Raw genomic sequence first — 20370 nt, 5'->3', positions numbered from 1 at the left:
AGTTTACAACACTATCTTGCTTCTAGGAATGTAGTAGTAAACAAAGTTAAGACTAGCCTAGGTTTGTTTCAATTACATAACCAAGTGCAACTTACTTCCTCGTATAGCAGAATCAGCCTAATAACCAAATATTTGACAGGTATAGACTTCCAAGAATTGCTTGAAACACGTAATGCAATAAGAGTGGATGGTAAGAGTGGAGTATTAGGGGTCTGACTTCCCCCTTAGGATAGATTACTCCAGTCAGGCTAGTTATGCCCAAGGATTCAGAATGTGAGAAACATGTGGAGAATGCAACTATGAGTAGTACATAGTACACAGCCTCTACTACTATTGAATATTCCAAAATTCTCCGATTTGTATTTAGATATGGCTGTGTCGCGTGATCGATGTTCTTATACTCAAACCAGATTATGGGACTTGGAATCCACTCACATCAGTGAACCGATTAAATGCATAACCAGTGATATTAATGTGGGGATTATCTTAATGTAGGGTCCAAATCGTCACATCCACAGCCACTATACAGCTGGCTGTATAACCACACGGCTCTAGCTCCTCCATCTTACTTTGACTGGCTGCCGAAGAAAGAAGTGCCTGGGTTCACTGGTATCGAAAGAATTCAACCAAGCCGCTGCATTATGACCCAACGAAGGACCCGCACCATCTCTCTAATCTCGACCGTGATATCATTGAGCCGTTGCGTGAGACCTTGAAGGATGGCAAGGTGTCTATTAAGCATGTTTTTCTGCTCAAGTTAGAAAGCTTTAGATACGACATATTCCCACTGCGCAAAGAATCTCAACTCGGTGACGTGATCAGAGAATCTTATTCAAACAATAAAATTCCAGATGATGTTGAAAGAAGACTGGCTGGTCTCACCTGTAACGCAGACAGACTGTCGGGCACCCCATGCGGCTTTGATACTTATGCGAATAACTTCACAGCTCGCGGCGGGCTTGATATTAGAAACGTATACACGGGTGATACATTTACTTTGAAGAGTATTCTGGCCAGTGCCTGCGGCGTTGCACCCTTGGTTGTTGATTTCAACCGATAGTGGCTGCACCATATCTACGAGCCATGTATGCCCCAGGTTTTTAATGTGCTGAGCAAGATGCCCAGTGCGCCAGAGAAGGATGCCAACGACTACACCACCTAGCCGTGGTTCTCAACCTTCATGCAAAGCATCACGGACAACTACGACAACCAGGATTGTCTGCTACCTGCGTTGGACTTCGATGACAAGGTGACTGACGACAACATCACAAAAGCCTGGCAGAAGAGGTCTGGCAAGGGTCCCAAGAAGTACAACTTCTAGGGATACCCCGAAGTCGAGCTCCGTGATTACTTCCTCAAGGCTTTGCAAAACGCAGAGGAGAAGCAAGAGCGCATGTTCCTGATGCACCTCACGGGCCAGAGTCACCATCCTTTGGATATGCCACCAGACGAAAAATACGAGGAACTGATGCACTCGAGCGTGTTCAACCACAAGGTGAATCGGTACCTCAACACTGTTGGCGTCACAGACCGATGGCTTGGTGAGGTTATGGACGTTCTTGAAGAAGCTGGGATTGCCAATGAAACATTGGTCGTCTTAGTCGGGGACCACAGCATATCTCACGTCGAAGACGCCGCCGTCACCCCCTACGACAACCCCCCATGTAGCAAACTTCCACGTTCCACTAGTATTCTCGCACCCCCAGCTGCCACCTATCAAAGTCGACAGCCGCGTAACATCAATGCAAATCGTCCCAACAATCCTTGATTTGCTAGTTGAGTCCGGCTCTTTAAGCCAAGAAGAAAAACACGCAATCCAGGATATCCTCCCCCTCTACGAAGACCAATCTATGATCAGAGATCTATTCCCCGAAAAAGACGGCAAGTTGGACTGGTAGTTCATAGTCATAAACACAGGCGGTACCTGGCTCGCAATGAGATCAGCACCAAATCCATACAGACTGATCGTTCCTCTAGTACCAGACGTGCCATGGCGATTCTCAGATGTAGATCTGGACCCCAACGAGACACATACCCTCCAATCATTTGCTCTGCTCCCTCTTCTGTCACAGGTGGAAAGTTCACATGGGGAAGAGGCAGCTCAGTGGATCAGGGATGCTGCTCATGTTGCGCAGTGGTGGTTGACTGAGAACCGGGCTCGCTATGAGTATACTCCTGAGTCTTGAAACAAAATTTCTAGTATTGCATATCGTTCCTGTTCTAGGGAACTTGGCGTTAAGGGATTCTAGCTATCTATATATCAAAATACCTGATTAACCTAAGAGCGATGAAAATCTTAGTATCGATAGGGTTTAATATGAATGAGTTGCTGCTGTATTTTTTTTGGAAGTGATTGGTTAGACAAAGTGAGGCAGGCTTAATTTGAATGCAACCTCTGGGGCTGATGCGAGAACTTTCCCACGTTCTGACCCTTCCAAGGTTAATTCGGTCCTTCGAAGTAGAGACAGAGGAACATTTACCATCCTTCATAGCTTTTATAGCTAATTTCCCAGCATCCATGGGAGCATCGACCGAAATAGAAGTAGTACCTAACATCGTATCTACTGCATATACTATACCGCACCGTCTATGGTAAACCAAACAATGTAATTCTCGGGTTGCCCTCATCCAGCGATATCACCGAGGACATGCTGATTCAGTTACCGCATGGCCATCCTACTAATTAAGTATGTGTTCACAGCTGAGAGGGGAGCTGAAATTTTGGCCGAGCACGTCGAAGCGAAGGTCTACACGCTGGCATATTAAGAGACATTTCGTAGATTCTATCTTTCATATATGATGGCTCCTCTGTAATAGTATGTTTTCTGTCTGCATCTTTTGTAAGCTCCAGTAGCTTTAAACTCTTATTGTCTCGATGGGATCAAAAGAGCGAGCAAGCATACTTTTGTGCTCTGTAATGAGCTTTATACGCAAATTTTATCGTAAACGAAGAAATAAATCAAGACAGGAAGCACTGATCAGCCACGTCTCTTATATTACTAGAATTCCCTATAATTATTTGGCATACTTATAACTCAACTGATTCTAGATTGATTACATCACTTGATATAGTTAAAGTTAGCCAGAGTAAGAGAAAATGTGATGAATCTAGATTACATTGCATCGCGTGGCTTTACGCTTAAGTACCCAAGATACACGAGAATAAGATGATAAAATTACATATGCTATAAGGTTCTCTGACATTGTTGTAGAGCAATTTTCAAACCATTTAATGATATCAGTGTGAGCTTCTACGTACATTGGCTGCAGATCTGGATTGAGAAAATGCTTCAGTCCCACTTTCCCAACTCTCAGCTCGTGACCCATGTTATACGAACTCGAGTCCATATCCTAAGGATCTCTTAGGTGACGGAGCCTCGTTAATTTCTCGAGAAGCAGCTTTTTGCCTTCAGCTAAGCACTCTAAATGACTGATTCAAATTGCACTCCTTCTGGTTGGTTGTTTTTGGATACCGTTACCTGGTGTTCTGGTGTAAAGTTATCCTGAATTAAACCTTGAAAAGTACCTACCTGAACTAAGAATTGGAAAAGTGAAATAATACTACATGAGAGGAATCCAGTAAAGACCTCAAGACGTCCTCCTATCCTCGTAAAACAATTCAGATAAACAGTGGAAACAAAAGGTATCTACAAATAAAGTGAAAAAGCTACGAAGCATAAATCATCCATCAATCGTTGGACTCTGAGTTTGAGACCCCATGACACCTCGCCCAAAGAAGTCACTTACAACACCAAAGCGATCCCGAGAGCGTTCCAACTCAGACTTGAACAGATCATGCTGATCAGCCGAATCAACTTGACGTTGACGGATAGCACGGAGGGTAGCATTAGTTGGGGCGCAGACGGGGCATTGGGCATCATCGTCGACTCGGTTGAGGCAGCGTTCGTGGAAGGAGTGGCGACATAGGAAGTGGACTGTAGGTAGATCCAGGGTTCCGCCGCATGATTGACAGCGGCGGGATTGGAAAGCGATAGGTTGGGTGGCTAGGTTCTGGAGTTCTTGTTGCTTGGTGGCTGTTTCAGATTTGTAGCTTGCAATGAGACGGCGGTTCTAGCAACAGTTTTAGTATTAGAGGCGTGAGGGGGTGGGGGCGGAATTGAACGTACGGTTGATATCTCTTTGCGCTCACGCTCGATGTTGTCGCTGAGGTACTTCTTTACGCGGCCCATTGTTGCGACGGCATTGTTGCTGAGAGCCTGGATTACTTGTAGTGGAGAGAGAAGACCTTCCTCGTCAATGCGATGCAGAACCACATCCAGCTCGTCACCTGCTTCATCTAGGACCTGCGGGCTAGATGCAAAATATGTCAAGGCGTCGATGTATAGCTGAGGCTCATCGGGGCCGTAACGTCTCAAGGCTGTGATGGCCCCTTGGGTATCCTTTGCCGAAGTAAAGGATCGAAATATATCCAATCGCAGTCCCTCTTGCTCACGCACCAGCGTTGATCCTTCGCGGAAATCAGACAGATCAGAGATAAGTAGGACGTTGGAGGTAGAAATGGGAATCTGGAACAGAGTTAGTTAGTCCAATTCAGTAAATATTGCGTGGATTCAACTTACGTCTTTGCCTTCGATTAACTTCTTTGCCTTGTCCTCCCAATTTTGCTTTTCAGTCACATCTTTCTTGCCCTTGGCGGTGTCGAGATACATCTCAAACAGGGTGGTAAAGAGGTCAATCTTGGCCTCCTTTTTCAGTTCCTTCTGCTGGACAAGCGTTTCTAAGAAGTTGATGAATTCCTTCGGGTGGTCTACAAACGCAGAAAAAGCAGTACGGGGCTTCGGGACATGATATGATGGCGGCTCAATAATGGGCGTTTCCTCGGGGGCAACGACAGTCTCTGGGGCAGACTCCTGATGAGGAAGACTAGGAAGATATCGCAGCGGAAGAATTCCTGTCAAGCTCTGCATCGCGCTAGTAGGTTCCAAAGGTTGTGCTAGCTCTGGTTGAGGTGTGATAGGAGTTTCGATTACAGTTTCGACTGCAGTCCGTGGCTGGTACTTCCCCGTGTAATAGATTTTGAAGAGCTCGGTTGTTTGTTCAGGACAATGTGCCAGCAAAACCCGCGCATATTTCATTAGGTTGTGATAAGCCTGAGAATTTCAAAATTAGCATCGCATTCCCATGGCAATAACAGTTTCACCCACCACTTTGGGTTCCAGTCGCCAGATGTAGTTCACTGCTTCATCGTAGTTCTTTGAGTCCTCAATCAGGATGTCAACAACCATGTCGTTCTCCCCGTGCTTCGTCGCCAGGTATGCTGCTTGCTCATAGTATCCACCCTGACGACACATGGCAATCGCGGTCTCCAGATCAAACTTCAGTTCGCCAGGAGCTTTGATAAATGAGTCTAACTTTGTCGTGTCTTTTAATTTCGCGTAGCAGTTAAGAAGAAGGGTTGTATGATCGACTGTTGCGCGGCCGTGATCGTGGAGCTCTTCAAGATACTCAATCAAGTTGTGAATCCGTTGTGTGTCCAAGTACTACGTTCCTAATCAGCATCCTTACGTCTAGAAACGCTGCAGAACTAACCTTGCGAATGACTTGAGAAGGCTCAGTATTGTCAATGGCGCGAAGATACTGCTGCATAGCAGTATCATAGTCACCACGCTGGTACAGGAAATCACCATACTTGCGATAGATAGCATTCTGCTGCAAATAATCGATCCCGATCTTCTGGGCAAGATTAATGGCGAGGATATAGAGGTTGCGATCGTACAGGATCTCAAGTCTTTGCTGCAAGCTTTTCTCTCGATAACGGAATACCTAGCTAACGTTAGAGCCACGAAGACGACGATGGGGAATAAAATGGAAAGTACCTTTCCATCTGTAGTGAGAAGGAACAAATCCCCCCATTCCATGAAAATCTGCTTCATCGGAGAAACAAGAGTCTCACTATGGGCAATGAATTTCAGATCGGTGTCCAGTAATGTGAAGGTCGTAGTGCCAAAGAGACTGTCTGCAGGATTGACGTACTTCCGCAAGGAATCGGTCTTTGCAGCACCAGCTTTCGGCGGACAAACCAAGGCCACATAATCTCGGAAAGAATTGATAGAAGTTTTGGGACCTTCAAATGCATAGCTCGGGCCACGACCACGAGGGCCGTATGTATAGACTGAATCTTCTCTGGCTATGAGAATATCACCAGAATCACTATCGAGCGTCATACACCCCAGGCCACATCCTGTATCCTCTAAGATACGAGCAGGCTGGCCCTGGCCCCTTCCAGCGATGACCTGAGTTAAAATTCTACTTGTGGTTGCGATATACAACACAGTAACTGGCCCATACTGTGTTTCAAGACCAGTGATCGGCTCCTCAGACTCGAAAACTATGCGCTGGCGCGCGCCACGATCGTGAATTAAGTCACCGCGAATAATAGTCACAGACCCATTCGCAAATCCAACAGCCACCTGTGAGAGGTCGTCGAGTGCCGTAAATGCAGATATCTAGACCTCCGTTAGCTGACTAGAACTTGGTCGCAGGAGGAGGGATTCTTGCGCACCGGAAACTGGCGCCGGGCGTTCTGCACCGACACCGTTGATAAACACCGCGGGTTGCCGCCTTTTGTCTCTGTATCCAAGCCCCAAACTTTCAGAACAGGCTCATTAGACAAATCCTCTGCCACAGTAACAAGAAGCGCAGTCCCATCGATCTGTTTCATATGCGTGATCGAGCCAGTATCGTGGGCCTTGAACGAGCGTACGACTCGGAAGGTCGAGGAGACAACGTGTACAAAACCATCTGTGGTACCGAGGAAGAGATTTGCTGATCCAGTACAGAGGCTAGAAAGATCGCTCTAATTGTGGAAGGGTCAGATAAGGCAAGAACGATAGGTTGGGGTATGGTATGGCCTTACACCGAAGAGCGCGGCACTCTCCTCTGGTAGCTTTACCGGAGAGACGTCGATGAAGTTGAACGCTTTCCACTGCGTTACAAGTCAGTATAAGTTCCATAATTTACGCGAAACGGCATCCGTACTGATGTCAATGCCATTTTGGCTGCTGGCCATGAGCGATGGTGACGAAGTTGGAGATGCAGGAGCTCCCCGCGGCGCTCGGGCCACCTGACATATACAAACCCTTCAAAAAGAGAGAACACTCATAGGCATTGTAGCATTCGACCAAATTGATTGTTCACTGCCCTAGTGCCATTTTTGCCAACCTGCTTCTGAAAATTTTCATCTGGCGGGATTTTCAGTCCACTTGAAAGGACAGTAATGATATCAATTTCAACTTATTTATGATTATCATATACATCGGTACTTCCAACATCTGCCTCAGATCTAATGTCGACACCACTGCTGACAGAGCCCCCTTTCCACCTCCAGAATCGGACTCGTGGGTTGAATTTGAGAAGCTCTTCTGCGGTAAACTCCGAGATCATTCTAATGGTATCGTCGGGTGCTATCCCCATGTAGTTTCCGGACTAGAGCTGCTAGGCTTCCCAGATTCAGTCTTCCGATATTTCGTGGACCGGGCCCATCGAGGTTCCAGCTTCTTGCCGAAGCTCTTCGCCTACAAATCTCTTACCAACGCTAACTGCCCTGACTCGAACTTAGCGCGATGACCCACCAACTTCTGGACTTCTCATTCCTCAGCGAGTTCATTTGTCAAGGAATACGCCGTTGTCGACTTTGAGTGAGCCCCTTGGGCTTTCAGATGATGTAGCAGTGCTAAAGGCTCAGCTATACCATATCTGGTGTTGGTGTGGTGGCAGATTCTGGTGTAGATGACTGCAGGGATTTTTCCTACATAAAACGCGTCATGTTGGGTCACTAGATTGGACCCTAGTATCAGTTCTCTAGGAGCGTACCATGAATTTTTCATCATTTGTCCGTTGATAGCTGGCATCCGCAACTGGGGAGTTTTTTTCCATTTCGTGGTCGTGCTGATCGCCTCTAAGTAGACTTCCTCAAGATCGAAATGACGGTTTGTTTACACTGCTCTTTCTACAATGCCCACGGATCTTGCGTGTGTCACTGGAGCGAAGCAATGGTATGTTCCCACGGACTGGAGCGTGCTTTGAGGCTCTTCTCAGTGAGGTGAGATCCGTTGTCATTGTAAACATTTGCAGGCCAGCCATACCTCCCCTCTACAGTGTCCAAGCGCTGACGCATTGAGCCGCCAGGCGTTGATTGTACCTGGGAGAGATAATAATCTGAAAGTGGGTAAATCTTGGAAATTATATTGATAAAATCAATCAGAATCGAGTGATATAAGCCTGGAATGCATGACCCCGCGGGTATGTTTGAATGAGATTAGGGTAAAAACCAGTGGGTATGACAGATATAACAGTTCAAGCGAAGTATGAATTAAACCACTAAACTCAGCTACAGAAAATCACAACAAGAAAAGAAACGATCCGAAAATCATTAGGTCATATCCATGTAATCCAAGAGCAACAAATTTTATGCACAGGGAAAGATAAGAAGAAAGTACATGAATAGAACATGATTTGAGCAACGCATGACCAATATAAGAACCAATGTACTAGGTTAAATAATATAAACCCGCGGGTAATGCAATATGAACGGGATGGAAAGAGCAACAGAAAAAAGATAGGGCTGTGGTGAATGGGGAAAAAGGCATGGGTGTTTAAGGGTCTCGACCCTTTTCACCTCCCCATGAAACGCGGGGACGGTGACGGGAGAAGGCTGAGGTGGAGCCAGATGAGGAAGACTGTTCGCCGCTTTGTGGGGAAGATTGTTCGGATGGTCTGACTGCATCTGCGAATTGGACGCGGCTTGACATTTGGCTGGGTTCTTCGTCGTCTTCGCTGTCGGTCTCTTCGGCCATGGCTTCCTCTGAATCTGAGTTTTGTCCGAGAGCTGCGAGACGACGACGTCGCTCGGCTGGTGTTTCGCCGGTGTCATCTTCGGCCTGGCGTGGCGGGGCTGTGATGCCGGCGGCCTGGCGGAGACGAGAGGGGGAATTCGCATGGTGCCGTCGTCGTCGGAGTCACGACGGGAACGCATGCGGGCTTGAGGAGCTGGGCTCAGGTGATTGCGGCGGTCTTGAGCGGATGTACCACGTCTGTACCTGGCAAAGTGGTCTGCCACATTGGGTGTGGGGCCTTGGCCGTCGTCCGTATCAGACTCGTCTTCGCTGAGCAGACTTTCCGTTAAAGAATCGACATCATTGCCATGCTCCTCTGGGATAACACCCGTTGAAGGAGTTACGGCCGTAGCGGCCGCGGCAGATAGACGGCGTTCTTGCCTATCTTCTTGCTTGACTTCCTCTTGGGCTGCTTTCTGCACGGATGGGGGAGCATCCGATGCCTGTACAGCCTCGCGACGACCCTTGGCGTCCATACCTTTGATTCGCTGGAAGAATTCGTGCTTGTTCATGCGCTGGCCCTTGTGGGTAATACCTTGGTTGTCTACCTCCCGACTCTGGGCCAGAGTAAACCGCAGGCCATCGTCGGTAGCCCAGTCGTCTGTTTCGGTTCGCGGTGGAGGTTTATTCTTCTTCTGTGCACCCTGAGATGACTCTCCTTCCTCTTCAATACCCAGCCAAGTACCCATGCGAGTGAGACCACGTCGAATAGGATCCTGAGAAGCTGGCCCAGCCTCTTCTTGCGGCTTGGGCTTGGGCGCCTTTGGTGGCTTGTCACCATCTGGGATGGTGTACTTCTTGATGACTTCACCGTCCTCGTCCTCAACGATGATAGTGTTGCCGAACTGATAGGCATGTGCAGAGCGATGTTTAGCAGGCTTTTCAGCAGGCTCAAGCTTTGGCTCCTCTTGTTGCTCTTTGCCAAAGCCTTTCCAGTTTACCCACCGTTTGCGAGTCTTTTCGTAGGGGTGTCCAGCCTTTTCATCCACAGCCTGTTTGACCTCTTCACCTTCGTCCTTTTCATGGGGACGGTTGGGAGATGGTGCAAGCTTGCCTGTCCGGTCCTCCTTCAGTCGTTTTCGCTGCGTAGATACGTGATGTGCCATCTCTTCCGGGCTCATGTTGCTGGTATCTGCGGCTTGGAGTACATTGCCTTCTTGATCCTCTATGATCAGGTGGTGTCCTTCTTGGAAAACTTCCACATCTGGCTCTTCTTCGATCGCATCTTCATCCTTATCTTCTTCTTCATTTTCAACTCGTCTCTGAGGCATGATGGCCGACTGGCTGATTGGTCCGCCAGCGCTGTCGCGCTGACGGCGTCTTCTTCGCTTCACAGGGGCGCGATTGGATGATTGAGTACTTTGTGCCTCGCTTTCATCGTCTTCGCGCACACGACGGAGGAAGTTACCTGGCAATCCAATCGGTGGAAGGGTACCGGGAGGGTATTCAGGCAGTTGCTCACTGGAAGAACCCTCCAATTCGTCAGCTTTCCGGAAAGACATGGAGCCCTTGGCTAGTGATTGAACACGCGGCAAGCGGTTCATCCATGAAGGGCCGTCCTCGTTGGCAGTAGTGTAAGAAAGTGTGATTGTCATAGTATTGATGCGCTTTCCAAGTGTAAAAACGGCAATGGATGATCCGTGGACCAAGATGGATGATATGACCATGAAACTTGTGATAGGCCAGATAAGGTGGATGAGATAGTAATTCGGGTCCCCTTCAACAGGCAGATCGGATTGAGATGACGGCTGCGTGTTGCCATTTTCCAATTCAGCGCGGGCAAGAATTGCAGCGAAGATAGCACCGACACCAATTGGACCGAAATGGCCGGCAAAAAGGGCTTCTCGCCACGTTTTGACATCTGGAATGATCGGTTTCAATATGAGCATGATGGGAATGCGACGGAAAAAGATCACCAGTAAGGCAATCACCACCAACCTCCACGGAACAAGTCCCAGTTCGGGGGCGTTGTAGTCCTGCCACGGAATGATAGCGCCAAAGTAGACAAAGTATGCCAGATTGAGCAACAAATCGATAACGTTGGACACGTGTGACTCCTCAGTTTTCTCCGTAAACCAGCCATCGTTACTGAACCCGACACCGCACGAGAAGCCAATCAACAGATCGTCCATTCCCAAGAGACTTCCAGATCCAGCGCAGAAGACTGCCAACACAAAGTAGAATACGAGGAAACTCTCTCGGTCAATCAGTCCCTTACGCTCCGCCAGTCTGATCGCATGTCGCGCCAAGTAGCCAATGATGAAGCCGAATATGGCACCAAAGATACACTCGTACAGAATAGTAACACAGAACCAGTTCAACGACACTTCGCCTGCATTAGGTCGGTAGTGCAAGATGTAGTAAGAGAGGTAGATAAATGGAAAGGCCATTCCGTCGTTACACCCGGACTCAGCGGACAAGAGATCACGCAAATGCTTAGGAACCCGCTTGGCGAACTTACCCTTACCTACGACAGAAGAAGCCAGGACAGGATCAGTAGCAGTGACGCAGGCAGCGCAGACCAGACTATCCAGCCAAGTAAGTGGTGGAATCATCCACCACACGAAGAGGCTGGTGATAAGCCAGCCCCAGGTCATGACAGGGAGTAGCAGCAAGACGACAGACTTCCAATGACGCTCCATGTAAGCCTTGGGCAACTCGACACCGACGGCAAAACATTGCACTACCAAAACAATGCGCGAACACTCAAGCGTAATTTTGTCAACATTGCCCCACTCGCTGGGATTAAACAAATTGGCAGCATGCGGACCGAAGATGATACCGCAAAGCGTAGCGACGGTAGCTTCACCAATGTACAGCTTTTCCTTCACGAAGAGCGAACACAACATGAAAAGGCCGGTAAATCCACCTAGGATAATGTACGCCACATGGGGCTTGTCGATGTCCAGGTGCTCCCACGCCATGACGAAAGGTCGGATTTAACCCCAGATTTCAATCACGCCCAGCTTGCTTCTTCAATGGAGTTTCTCGTATGAAATTCTTCCTCCAGGTATGCTTATCCTGGCCACGGATGGCAGTAATTCAATGACCGGATTTGATATCCTCCTCAACCGCTGATGGTCTCTTTGTGACTCTGCTTTCATTGGGGTAGGTGGGAGTGGATCAAGAGACAACTCGTCGTGCCCTGTAGGGCTGAATGTAAGGGTACTAGCACACTAGAGTGGGAAACTCCGATTCGTTTAACGGTGAACGCCGGGGCTGGATTGTCCGAGTGGGGGCTAATAGGAGGGAGTGCTGAGAAGGAGAAGGCAGCAGTATTATTGGGAGGAACAAGCAGCCTTATAACCTTGGAAGCCTTGTCGGTTTGAAACAACGCTCAGAAGATAAAGAGAAGAACAGAAAAATCTTGGAACCTCTTGGCCGGAGCAGAGAGCCAAATACGGTGCATCCAGGGAAATTAGGGAAATTGAACAGTATTCTTGGAACGGGCGGGATTCGTCAGCCCAGACTTGCGCCCCACGTTGAAGCGGAATTTGTCTTGGCTTGGAGCGGAGAAACCAGGAACAAATGAGTTGAGAGGAGTCACAAAGTGCGGAGAGAACCGTTTCAGGTTGTTAATTTGAAGAGGAAGAGGAGATACGAACAACCGAAAGATTAACATAAAAATGTACGGAATAGGAATGACGGATATTCCCATTTTCTTTTCTATTTGCGGCCAAGATCCGCGCTTTTTTTTGGAGCAAAATATGCCAAGCCACTATAGGTCAATGCTATGTCTGTGATTAGTCTGTTAAGATATCTCCATCTTATCCACTCTTTAATTACGTCATTGTATATATTCTATGTTACAACTATGTATACACAAGTACAAGTACGGAGTACTACTTGATGATATGGTAAACCGAAATAATATAGCAATTATATAGGTAGTTATAGTTCCCAAAGATTGCCAATTACATGGAAAGGTAAATTGGAATGTGTACAACAATCCAATCAGCTGGATTGCAAACCGGAACATCAACATCAAAATGGAACATGAGGGCCAAGAGGCAAAGACTGGAGAAATGCGGGGGAGCAGGGAATATAAAACAAGAACAAGCAAACAGGAACGATCTGACCATTATTGGCTCCAACGCATCCCGCGCGTAACTCGGAAGTAAATTTACTCGCCTGTCGGCATACTTTCCACTTCATCACTCAACTGTCGCCAGTTATCAGCCTGCAATTCGGAATACTTAACTCGCTCCTGGCTCCAATCCTGATGCAGCCGACTGATATGGTATTGACTCTGTTGGAAGTGGAAGAGTTCATCTCGGATACACTCCTTGATGAATACCCCCCGCGCATGCTGTTCCACAATAGATTCCTTGTCCTGCACGAAGACCCGGGGTCAGTCAGATGAAAAAAAAGTTTAGTATACGGACAGCCATACTTTGAAAATAGAATCCTCCACTTTCTCAATCTCTCCGGGTTTTGCTGTCCCTGCCGGACGCGCCCGCAATTCCTGAAGTTTGATCTTATTGGTCTCAATACGTCGCTCCAGCTGGGGAATGTTGTTGCGGGCGTATCGGTCTCGTCTGTCAAACATCTCGCGCACACTGACCAATCCGTCACGCTGACGCTTAAGATCCTCGAGGACACCTTCACTCCAGGCCCGCGCTTCATCCTCCAACAGGCTCTGGCTGGCAGAAAGATGTCGAGCAGTGGCTGTGATACCCACATTCAAGGAGGGGACATCATTGGAATCAACGAAGTAGGTGTCCTTGGTCACTTCAGTCAGTGACTGCAAAGCCAATGAGAATCGCAGGTTGTCGGCGGCCAGGCCATCATTGCGCTTGGCCAGTCGCTCAAGCAGCGTGCAAAGGTTAATATAGATCTCAGCAGACCGCTTGACACCACTACGGACGGTGTCAAAGGTTTCAATGAGGGTTGGGGGTAGGGAGTCTTCAAGATCAGGTGGTAGTTCCCGACCAATGAATTCGTCTTGAACGGAAATGGTGGCCTGTTTACGCCAAACGGATAGTTCCTGACTGCATGTAAGAATGCGCATTCCATACGAGGCTGACTTGACTTACGGTAGGGACGGTCAAAAACATAACAACCAATTGCTCCTGGCCAAGAATAGGATGGCGAACGAGGGAGTTGGTAAATCTAACCAGTCCACGACGGCGCTTCTCGAGGAAAGAATTGGAATCCGCTGTAAGGTGAGTACCATTCACTTCAAAAAGAGGTGAGCAATCATTTTGGACCGCTTCAAACCAGTGGACATACCTGAAACCCGCTTAGGCGGAAGAAGAGGCAATTGCCTGAAAAGAAACCGCTTGTGAAGACAGTCCAAAAGCCAGACAAAGTCACTGTACCGACGAACCACAGTGCTACCCCGGCGGGCTGACTTGATTTCATAATTGCGATGCTGGAACATGAACAGTCCCTCTTTCTCGGGAAGAAGATTGATCGTGACAGACTCCTCCACTTGCGGATTTGTAGCCCGAGTAATACCGGCTGGTCGCCGCCGCGGTTCGCTAGGATCTTCCACAGGCGGACCGAACGAATCTAGGGTCGGCCGCGGTGCAGCAGTATACACAGGCTCTTCCCCAGATGCTCCGCCGAAGTTCCCACCCCAGCCGGATCCAACACTACTAGGTAGCACAGCCTCGTTTCGGCCATTCGCGCGCTCTGGCTGAGCAGCCACTATAGTAGGAATTGGTTCAACAGGTTTGTCTGACCATGCATTTATCGTAGAACGCACGCTGCCATATCCATTCAACGCACGCTGGTCAGCGGGAGCGGCCAAGTGGCTATGGTTCCGGTGCATTTCCGGGGTTCCCCATGGATCCGACTCCAAGCCATTCAGCGACTCCCGTCTTGAGCGCCGGGATCGGGCTGAATTGGGCTCCTGTAAAGGAAATGGTTGTAGCTGTGTAGGGGGAGTACTCGGACGTTCCTCCTCAGGCTGCTCAAGAGTTGACTCAAGAGTTGATGACGACTGGGAGATCCTTTGTAGTCTGTCGAGAAAACCACTGTTAGGAAAAGGAAGCTCTGGGAGCGAGGCGCGTCAGCTGGTGGACAGAAGATAGTCGCGACGAATCGATAGGTTTATTAGGGCTAGAATTCACTCACTCTTTCGGCGATCATCGACTGCGTCAAACGATAGGTCCTCGCCTTCCTGCGCCAAACCAACTAGCGCCAGCAACACATTGAACTCAGCGCGACCCAGACCGCCAGAGCTCTCCTGATCGGCGGAGACAACTAAATTAAGAATTTTGGCTTGTTCCGATGCGCTCAATTCACTGCTAGACAGGATTTCACGCACAGAGGTCAATCCGACACCAGAGCCGACCGTATCCCCACTGTTCAGTATCAGATCGTAGGAATCAATATAGCTATCAGGGACATCGGTGGCGGGGAGTAGGGTCCGGACTAAATTCTTGCGAGCGTTCCTCTTCGCGGTGTTGTTTTGAGGGTTCCAGGGTGAAGAGGAGCTATCGTCGCCATCGTCATCGGCAAAAAGAGACGAGCCACCAGCTGTATCGTCTGCGAAGAGGGAAGACTTTGACCTCTGGGTGGAATTCACCGCAGAGGTATCATCGGGCGATGTTCCAAATAGGGACATCGTTTGTAAGATGATCGCGCGGGTTGGGTGAGTTCAGGTGGAGGTGGTGACAATGACGAAAGCCCTCGACGATCGGTGGTCGGTACAAACGCAGTAAAAGTCCGAGCTTCAGATCACCACATCAATCGCGTACCAAATAGCAGAAGAGAGATCAATCTTTCCAAACGATAGAAGAATATGAATTGGTAGGGGTGAAGTGGTAGTGAGCGAGATAACTATTGATGGGTCCAAACCTCATGACTCCACCCACAAACAAACCATGCCTATTCGACTCTCTTGCTTGTACTCCGTATTCCGTGTACAGTTATCTTTAGCCCCATTTGGATTCACATAATTGATTGAAGACTGTCGATCTGACATTCTACTCTGACTTCTTCAAAAGGGCTTCAAGAGCTCCCAAAAAAGCGCCTTCCAAAGTTCTTCGTTCAGAACATACCTTCCGACATCCCCTCGTATCAGCACATTCCCGACTCTTGACGTCCACTTGAGAACCCCTCCTAACAATTGCACATATGAGTCGTGAAAGACACATGAAGCCTAGTGTATGTCGCTTAAGACTAGCTAGTCTATTTGTCGAGCCAAGCGAACTGAGGCTATGCTATAAAGGGAATCTATGAGCTGGCAGTCCACGAAACAAATGTCATCATTCCTACCAGATCTTGATCAATCTGAGAGAAGAGAGAAAATAAGAGAAAGGAGAAGACAGAAGATATTATAAAAGAGATGATAGAAGAGAAGAAGAGGTCTTATGCTTCTTAGAAATGAGAACAAAGAATTCAATAAGGTGCAAATGTTCTATCAATAACAAACTACACACATACCCTTGGCAGTCACATATCAAGCGCTTGAACGCTAACCAGATATAATATATAGAGTATCTAGTAGCATTTTGTATACTTACTCACCTTTCTTTCTTTATCGATTCATGTTTATAGCGACTCGAGATTTTAAAATGCTCTAGTATCGGAACATAGATATTATAACCCTATAATACCATTACCCAGAATAGAATAAGTAGACCCGTAAGTCACAGGATATCAGTACCTCGATGTCATGGCGTTCCAACGTGCGAGAATTACATAACCATCCCACAACCACTGAAAACCCGCATCTCCTTCAGATCTACTTCTGATTCCTTAAGAATTAGTCTTGAATGCATTATACCTTCTTGGCTCCGTCTTATCTATCTCAGAAATGCTCTGTCATCGATTGTCTTCCGTCAAACATTCACCCTGTGTAAAACCAGAAGACCGTCCCCGGAAAATATGATGCAGTAAAGTTACGGCTCGATACTATCAAGGCATACAGTAGTAGATCTATCGAAGTTTGCAAGAAATGGAAATTCTTACCAAAATAGGACTAGTGCTAAGTTCCCTTAGTCAGCCGAAGACATAGTGGGGCTTCTCTCTCTTGTCTCTTCATCCTCATTGGCTTCGTCCAATCTTCTAATATGGACTCGGTTGTATTCGAGAAATTTGAAGGCACCGAAATTAGCGACGAGATCATCAAAGATGCCGCCAAGTTGTTCAGTTCAAGCTATGGCGTATGGGGCCTGTTGGCTGCGACCAAAATGGGAGTCTTCGCTAAGCCAGGTAGGTTACTCCCTGTACATGACTTATATAGTAGATAGTATATATGTATACATCTATATATATTAATACAATGTTAGGTCAACGTGTCCGTATGAGCCTGAAAATCCTCAAAGAGCAGTGTCTACCTACATCAAATGCATGTAACACCTATGTCCGTGTTAAAGTATTCGACAAGCTTGCCGGCAATGTTTTCGCGACGCGCTGGGTCTATGAAGGCCGCAACATGTGTTGGATTACGCAGCTTTGCGTTGATCCTCAATTCCGTGGCCAAGGTCTTGCCACGAAGGTACGAGGATTTCTACTAAATGCCGAGTAGCTATTTGCTTATTTGTTTCCTCAAGCTTCTTACCAATCTACGTGAAGGAGAGCAAGATAGAGGCTTCGGACTACTCAGTTCCCATCCCGCCGCCATTCTTGCCGCCCTTCGGGCATTTGGGCGCGGCCCAGAAGAAGTTGACCTTACCATGACTCAAGAGCATGCCGCATCCATCATGGCTTCTTCACCTATCAAATATGTCCGTACGGCTCGTTTACATGGTTCGATTTTCGATGACAACACACACGACGGAACTGTATCGTGTGCCGACACCCAATTTTGGGTAGATCATGAAGAGCCTCTGGAGACTTTGGCAAGTGTTCGTGCCAATGGTATTGTGTGGCCATTTGGAGAGCTCCTCGAGGGCCATGAGTTCCTGATAATGGTCAAGGCTAAAGTGAATATGAATCGTCGGACAGCCATGATCTCTTCTGAGTTCTAGAAAATTTTCGGCTCAGTTGGCTGTTAGACTCTATTTCCGCCGGTGGTACCGTTTTGCTCTTTATATCCTTTCAACTTACGTGTTGCTTTGTGGCTCCTTTTATGGAGCGCTCTCCTTAAGAGCTGGCCTCTATAAAATCTTCAATACATGCAGCTATTATTCCAAAGAAGTCTGATTTTGAAGATCTTTAGAGACTTGCCGTCCAAAGCGTGTAATTCACGAAACAATAGCATGGTGGGGCCCGAGTACTCCTTTAGGTATCTTTAGGTATAGACTGAGCATAGACTGAGTGCTTAGTATATACCTCTGATCAGTCTCTGATTAATCCCTAAGCAATCAGTGAGCAGCTAATCACAATGCCCACCAATGCGGCAATTGACTCAATGAACTTGTCGACGACATCATGTGAGCGACATCTTACTTTGATGTTCCGACGTCCAAAATCGATGGCCTACTTTGCCTAGGTGTGGAAGGGCATATGACTTTGGAATCTAGGAGTTGGACTGAATGTTTCAGTATGCCGTCAATGAGAGATATAGATTAAAATATAGATTCAAAGATAATCAGCTGGAAGGCATTTCATATTGCTCTAGGCTGGACTATTCCTCCGGTACTTGCTTTTACAGCTCAACTGTTTGGGTTTCGATGTACATATAAGTAATTCAATCATATTAGCCTCTTGCAATCTTCAGTAAACTGTCGAGTATGTCTTTCTAGAGCAGCAGTAGAGAAAGACAGATCTCTGTGTATAAATCATCACAAGGCCTGCAGACCTGAACTCGACTTCGCGACTTTGGTTTATAGCAGATGTCGATATTAACCCTGAGTCAACTCTATGTATGAGGCCCGATGCTGGAAGCCTCTCGTAGGAGATACCATTAAAGATTATGTCCAATCTTCTCAAAATCAAGTTGGCCAGTAAGCTGACTGCTGCTGCATCCATAGACTTGAAAAATGGCGTTGTTGTGATCAGAAGGCCGGACATTAGGAAGTTGAGGAACTCAAATCCATCCACTAGATTCAAACCACACAAGGATTGCACCACACTGAGTGAACAGCCACACTGTTGTATATTGAAAACGTTGGAAGGTTTTGCTCTTCTTAAATCTCCCGATATCTCATCAGACCTAGGTAGTCGAAACATCAAAATCTGTGATGTTGCCTGGCATCATAGGAAGACCGTACACTCCTCCATGAAATTCTTATTTTCAGAACCTTCCTCTGTTCCCTTGACCAAGCTGTAGGAGTGTGTATCTTGAAATCATTCCAAACATTGTATGTATGCTATCAAAGCGACGCATATCCACTTCTCTCTCGCCTTGTCGAAGCAGCATGAGCACGCACACGTCGAGACCTTCTTTACTCAGTTTGATCCCAGTTCTTGATCGAATAGCTTCGTAGCCTAGAGATAGAATTCAACACGCTCAGCATCTTCCTCGGTCGTTTGTGCTGCATCGACATAGGAGCCGGATCGTTCATTTCTCGTCAACACCTAAAAAGTCAGCAGATGAGGCATTACATATATTATAACTTCAGAAGAGATAGAACAGGCCTCAGAAAGTGGCTTGACTCAACTTCAGAGTATGGAGATCGTTGGTGTTTTGCCACGATCATTTGGGCTCTAAGATTGGATGAGAGGCATTTACGTCTTTCCTGGCTATACATAGTAAGGCACGTAAGAGGACGAGAGATATTCAACATGCATAACCTTGAAAGCTGATTGGATCTACAGACAGAGTGCTTGGAGATGCAGGAGGGAAGGGGAATCTTTCATAGGTGTGAGAAACCGACCTCCGAATAGACTAGATAGATTGATGTAGACGAGGATCCTAGAACAATAAGCAGAAGGTGGATTGAGAAGTAAAATAGACAAGGATATCGCACAGTAGCATCAAGGCTACTGCTCGCACATCAAACAAATCAAATAATGAATCACACAGACCTCGGGAACATAGGTGCCCAGCTCTACTAAGTAAACATTCGCGGCATCAAGCATAGGATTTAAGCAGGAAATACGAGAAAGCAAAACAAAAAGAGCTAAGGCAATAGTAATACAATACTTAAGAGTCAAGACAGATACAAGTATCCCATGTTGTGGTCGGCATCGTGTCTACACTCTCATCCAAACAACCTTAACAATGACGTAAAAATCTATGCGATATGATTTCCAAAAGCCTCATCTATTTTCTTCTCTACTCGCAGCCACAAGGGCTGTAGAGCAATGAAAAATGAATGAGTACTAAGGAAGTAAACTTTGGAGCAAAAAATCCCCTGCCCACCCGCGAGGGCAGCCAGGAGTAACTGATGATCGATAGTTTTCAATCAGCATTACATAACCTCGGAATTTTCCTCACTGGTATACGTAAAGCCCATGCATATGGATGCTTAAGAAAGAAAGAAAGAGGAAAGAGGAAGGTGGGACCTGGAGATGTAGGTGAAGTTCGCGCTAGTCTGTGTTGGGTGAATAGTCATCATGTCACGGGATGTAGCTGCGGGCAGAATAGACTTGGGCAGCGAGGCGGTGTACCTAGTTCACCTTGATACAGACGAGCTAGGGAGGGAGAGGTCTACCACCTGGGCAGAGGCATGTA

At 47.3% G+C, this 20370-nt stretch overlaps 7 protein-coding genes across 7 annotated transcripts; 4 read left to right on the top strand and 3 right to left on the bottom strand.

The window, feature by feature from the left end:
• Positions 1-497: 497 nt before the first annotated feature.
• On the top strand, positions 498-1162 carry N7495_006451 (uncharacterized protein; the record flags this gene model as incomplete). Its single annotated transcript, XM_057209102.1, is given in 3 exon segments — positions 498-683; positions 698-1039; positions 1061-1162. Coding segments are annotated over 3 exon segments (630 nt in total), but the record flags the coding sequence as incomplete, so codon positions are not given.
• An 18-nt stretch (positions 1163-1180) lies between these two features.
• On the top strand, positions 1181-1898 carry N7495_006450 (uncharacterized protein; the record flags this gene model as incomplete). The annotated part of the gene is given in 3 exon segments (XM_057209101.1): positions 1181-1298; positions 1335-1679; positions 1690-1898. 3 exon segments carry the CDS (start codon positions 1181-1183, stop codon positions 1896-1898), a joined length of 672 nt encoding a protein of 223 aa, XP_057062875.1.
• Positions 1899-1934: 36 nt separating this feature from the next.
• N7495_006449 (uncharacterized protein) lies at positions 1935-2186 on the top strand (the record flags this gene model as incomplete). Its single annotated transcript, XM_057209100.1, has 1 exon — positions 1935-2186. One exon carries the CDS (start codon positions 1935-1937, stop codon positions 2184-2186), a length of 252 nt encoding a protein of 83 aa, XP_057062874.1.
• A 1495-nt stretch (positions 2187-3681) lies between these two features.
• N7495_006448 (tethering complex subunit PEP5) lies at positions 3682-7014 on the bottom strand (the record flags this gene model as incomplete). Its single annotated transcript, XM_057209099.1, has 9 exons — positions 3682-4071; positions 4128-4526; positions 4581-5111; positions 5166-5501; positions 5551-5784; positions 5838-6467; positions 6524-6817; positions 6878-6946; positions 7000-7014. 9 exons carry the CDS (start codon positions 7012-7014, stop codon positions 3682-3684), a joined length of 2898 nt encoding a protein of 965 aa, XP_057062873.1.
• A 1601-nt stretch (positions 7015-8615) lies between these two features.
• Positions 8616-11779, bottom strand: N7495_006447 (Na+/H+ antiporter Nha1; the record flags this gene model as incomplete). Its single annotated transcript, XM_057209098.1, has 2 exons — positions 8616-8900; positions 8942-11779. The coding sequence occupies 2 exons, from the start codon at positions 11777-11779 to the stop codon at positions 8616-8618; spliced, it is 3123 nt and encodes a 1040-aa protein (XP_057062872.1).
• Positions 11780-12978: 1199 nt separating this feature from the next.
• mvp1 (sorting nexin Mvp1) lies at positions 12979-15429 on the bottom strand (the record flags this gene model as incomplete). The annotated part of the gene is made up of 5 exons (XM_057209097.1): positions 12979-13188; positions 13249-13842; positions 13892-14034; positions 14088-14855; positions 14937-15429. 5 exons carry the CDS (start codon positions 15427-15429, stop codon positions 12979-12981), a joined length of 2208 nt encoding a protein of 735 aa, XP_057062871.1.
• Positions 15430-16879: 1450 nt separating this feature from the next.
• N7495_006445 (GNAT family N-acetyltransferase) lies at positions 16880-17779 on the top strand (the record flags this gene model as incomplete). The annotated part of the gene is made up of 3 exons (XM_057209096.1): positions 16880-17021; positions 17099-17307; positions 17363-17779. 3 exons carry the CDS (start codon positions 16880-16882, stop codon positions 17777-17779), a joined length of 768 nt encoding a protein of 255 aa, XP_057062870.1.
• Positions 17780-20370: the final 2591 nt, after the last annotated feature.

This window comes from Penicillium taxi (genome assembly GCF_028828555.1).
Source record: "Penicillium taxi strain IBT 34144 chromosome Unknown utg000004l_segment0_segment0, whole genome shotgun sequence".
Lineage (NCBI taxonomy): Eukaryota > Fungi > Ascomycota > Eurotiomycetes > Eurotiales > Aspergillaceae > Penicillium > Penicillium taxi.
Note: the sequence above shows the minus strand (reverse complement) of the source record. Positions and strands in the feature narration are given on the sequence as shown.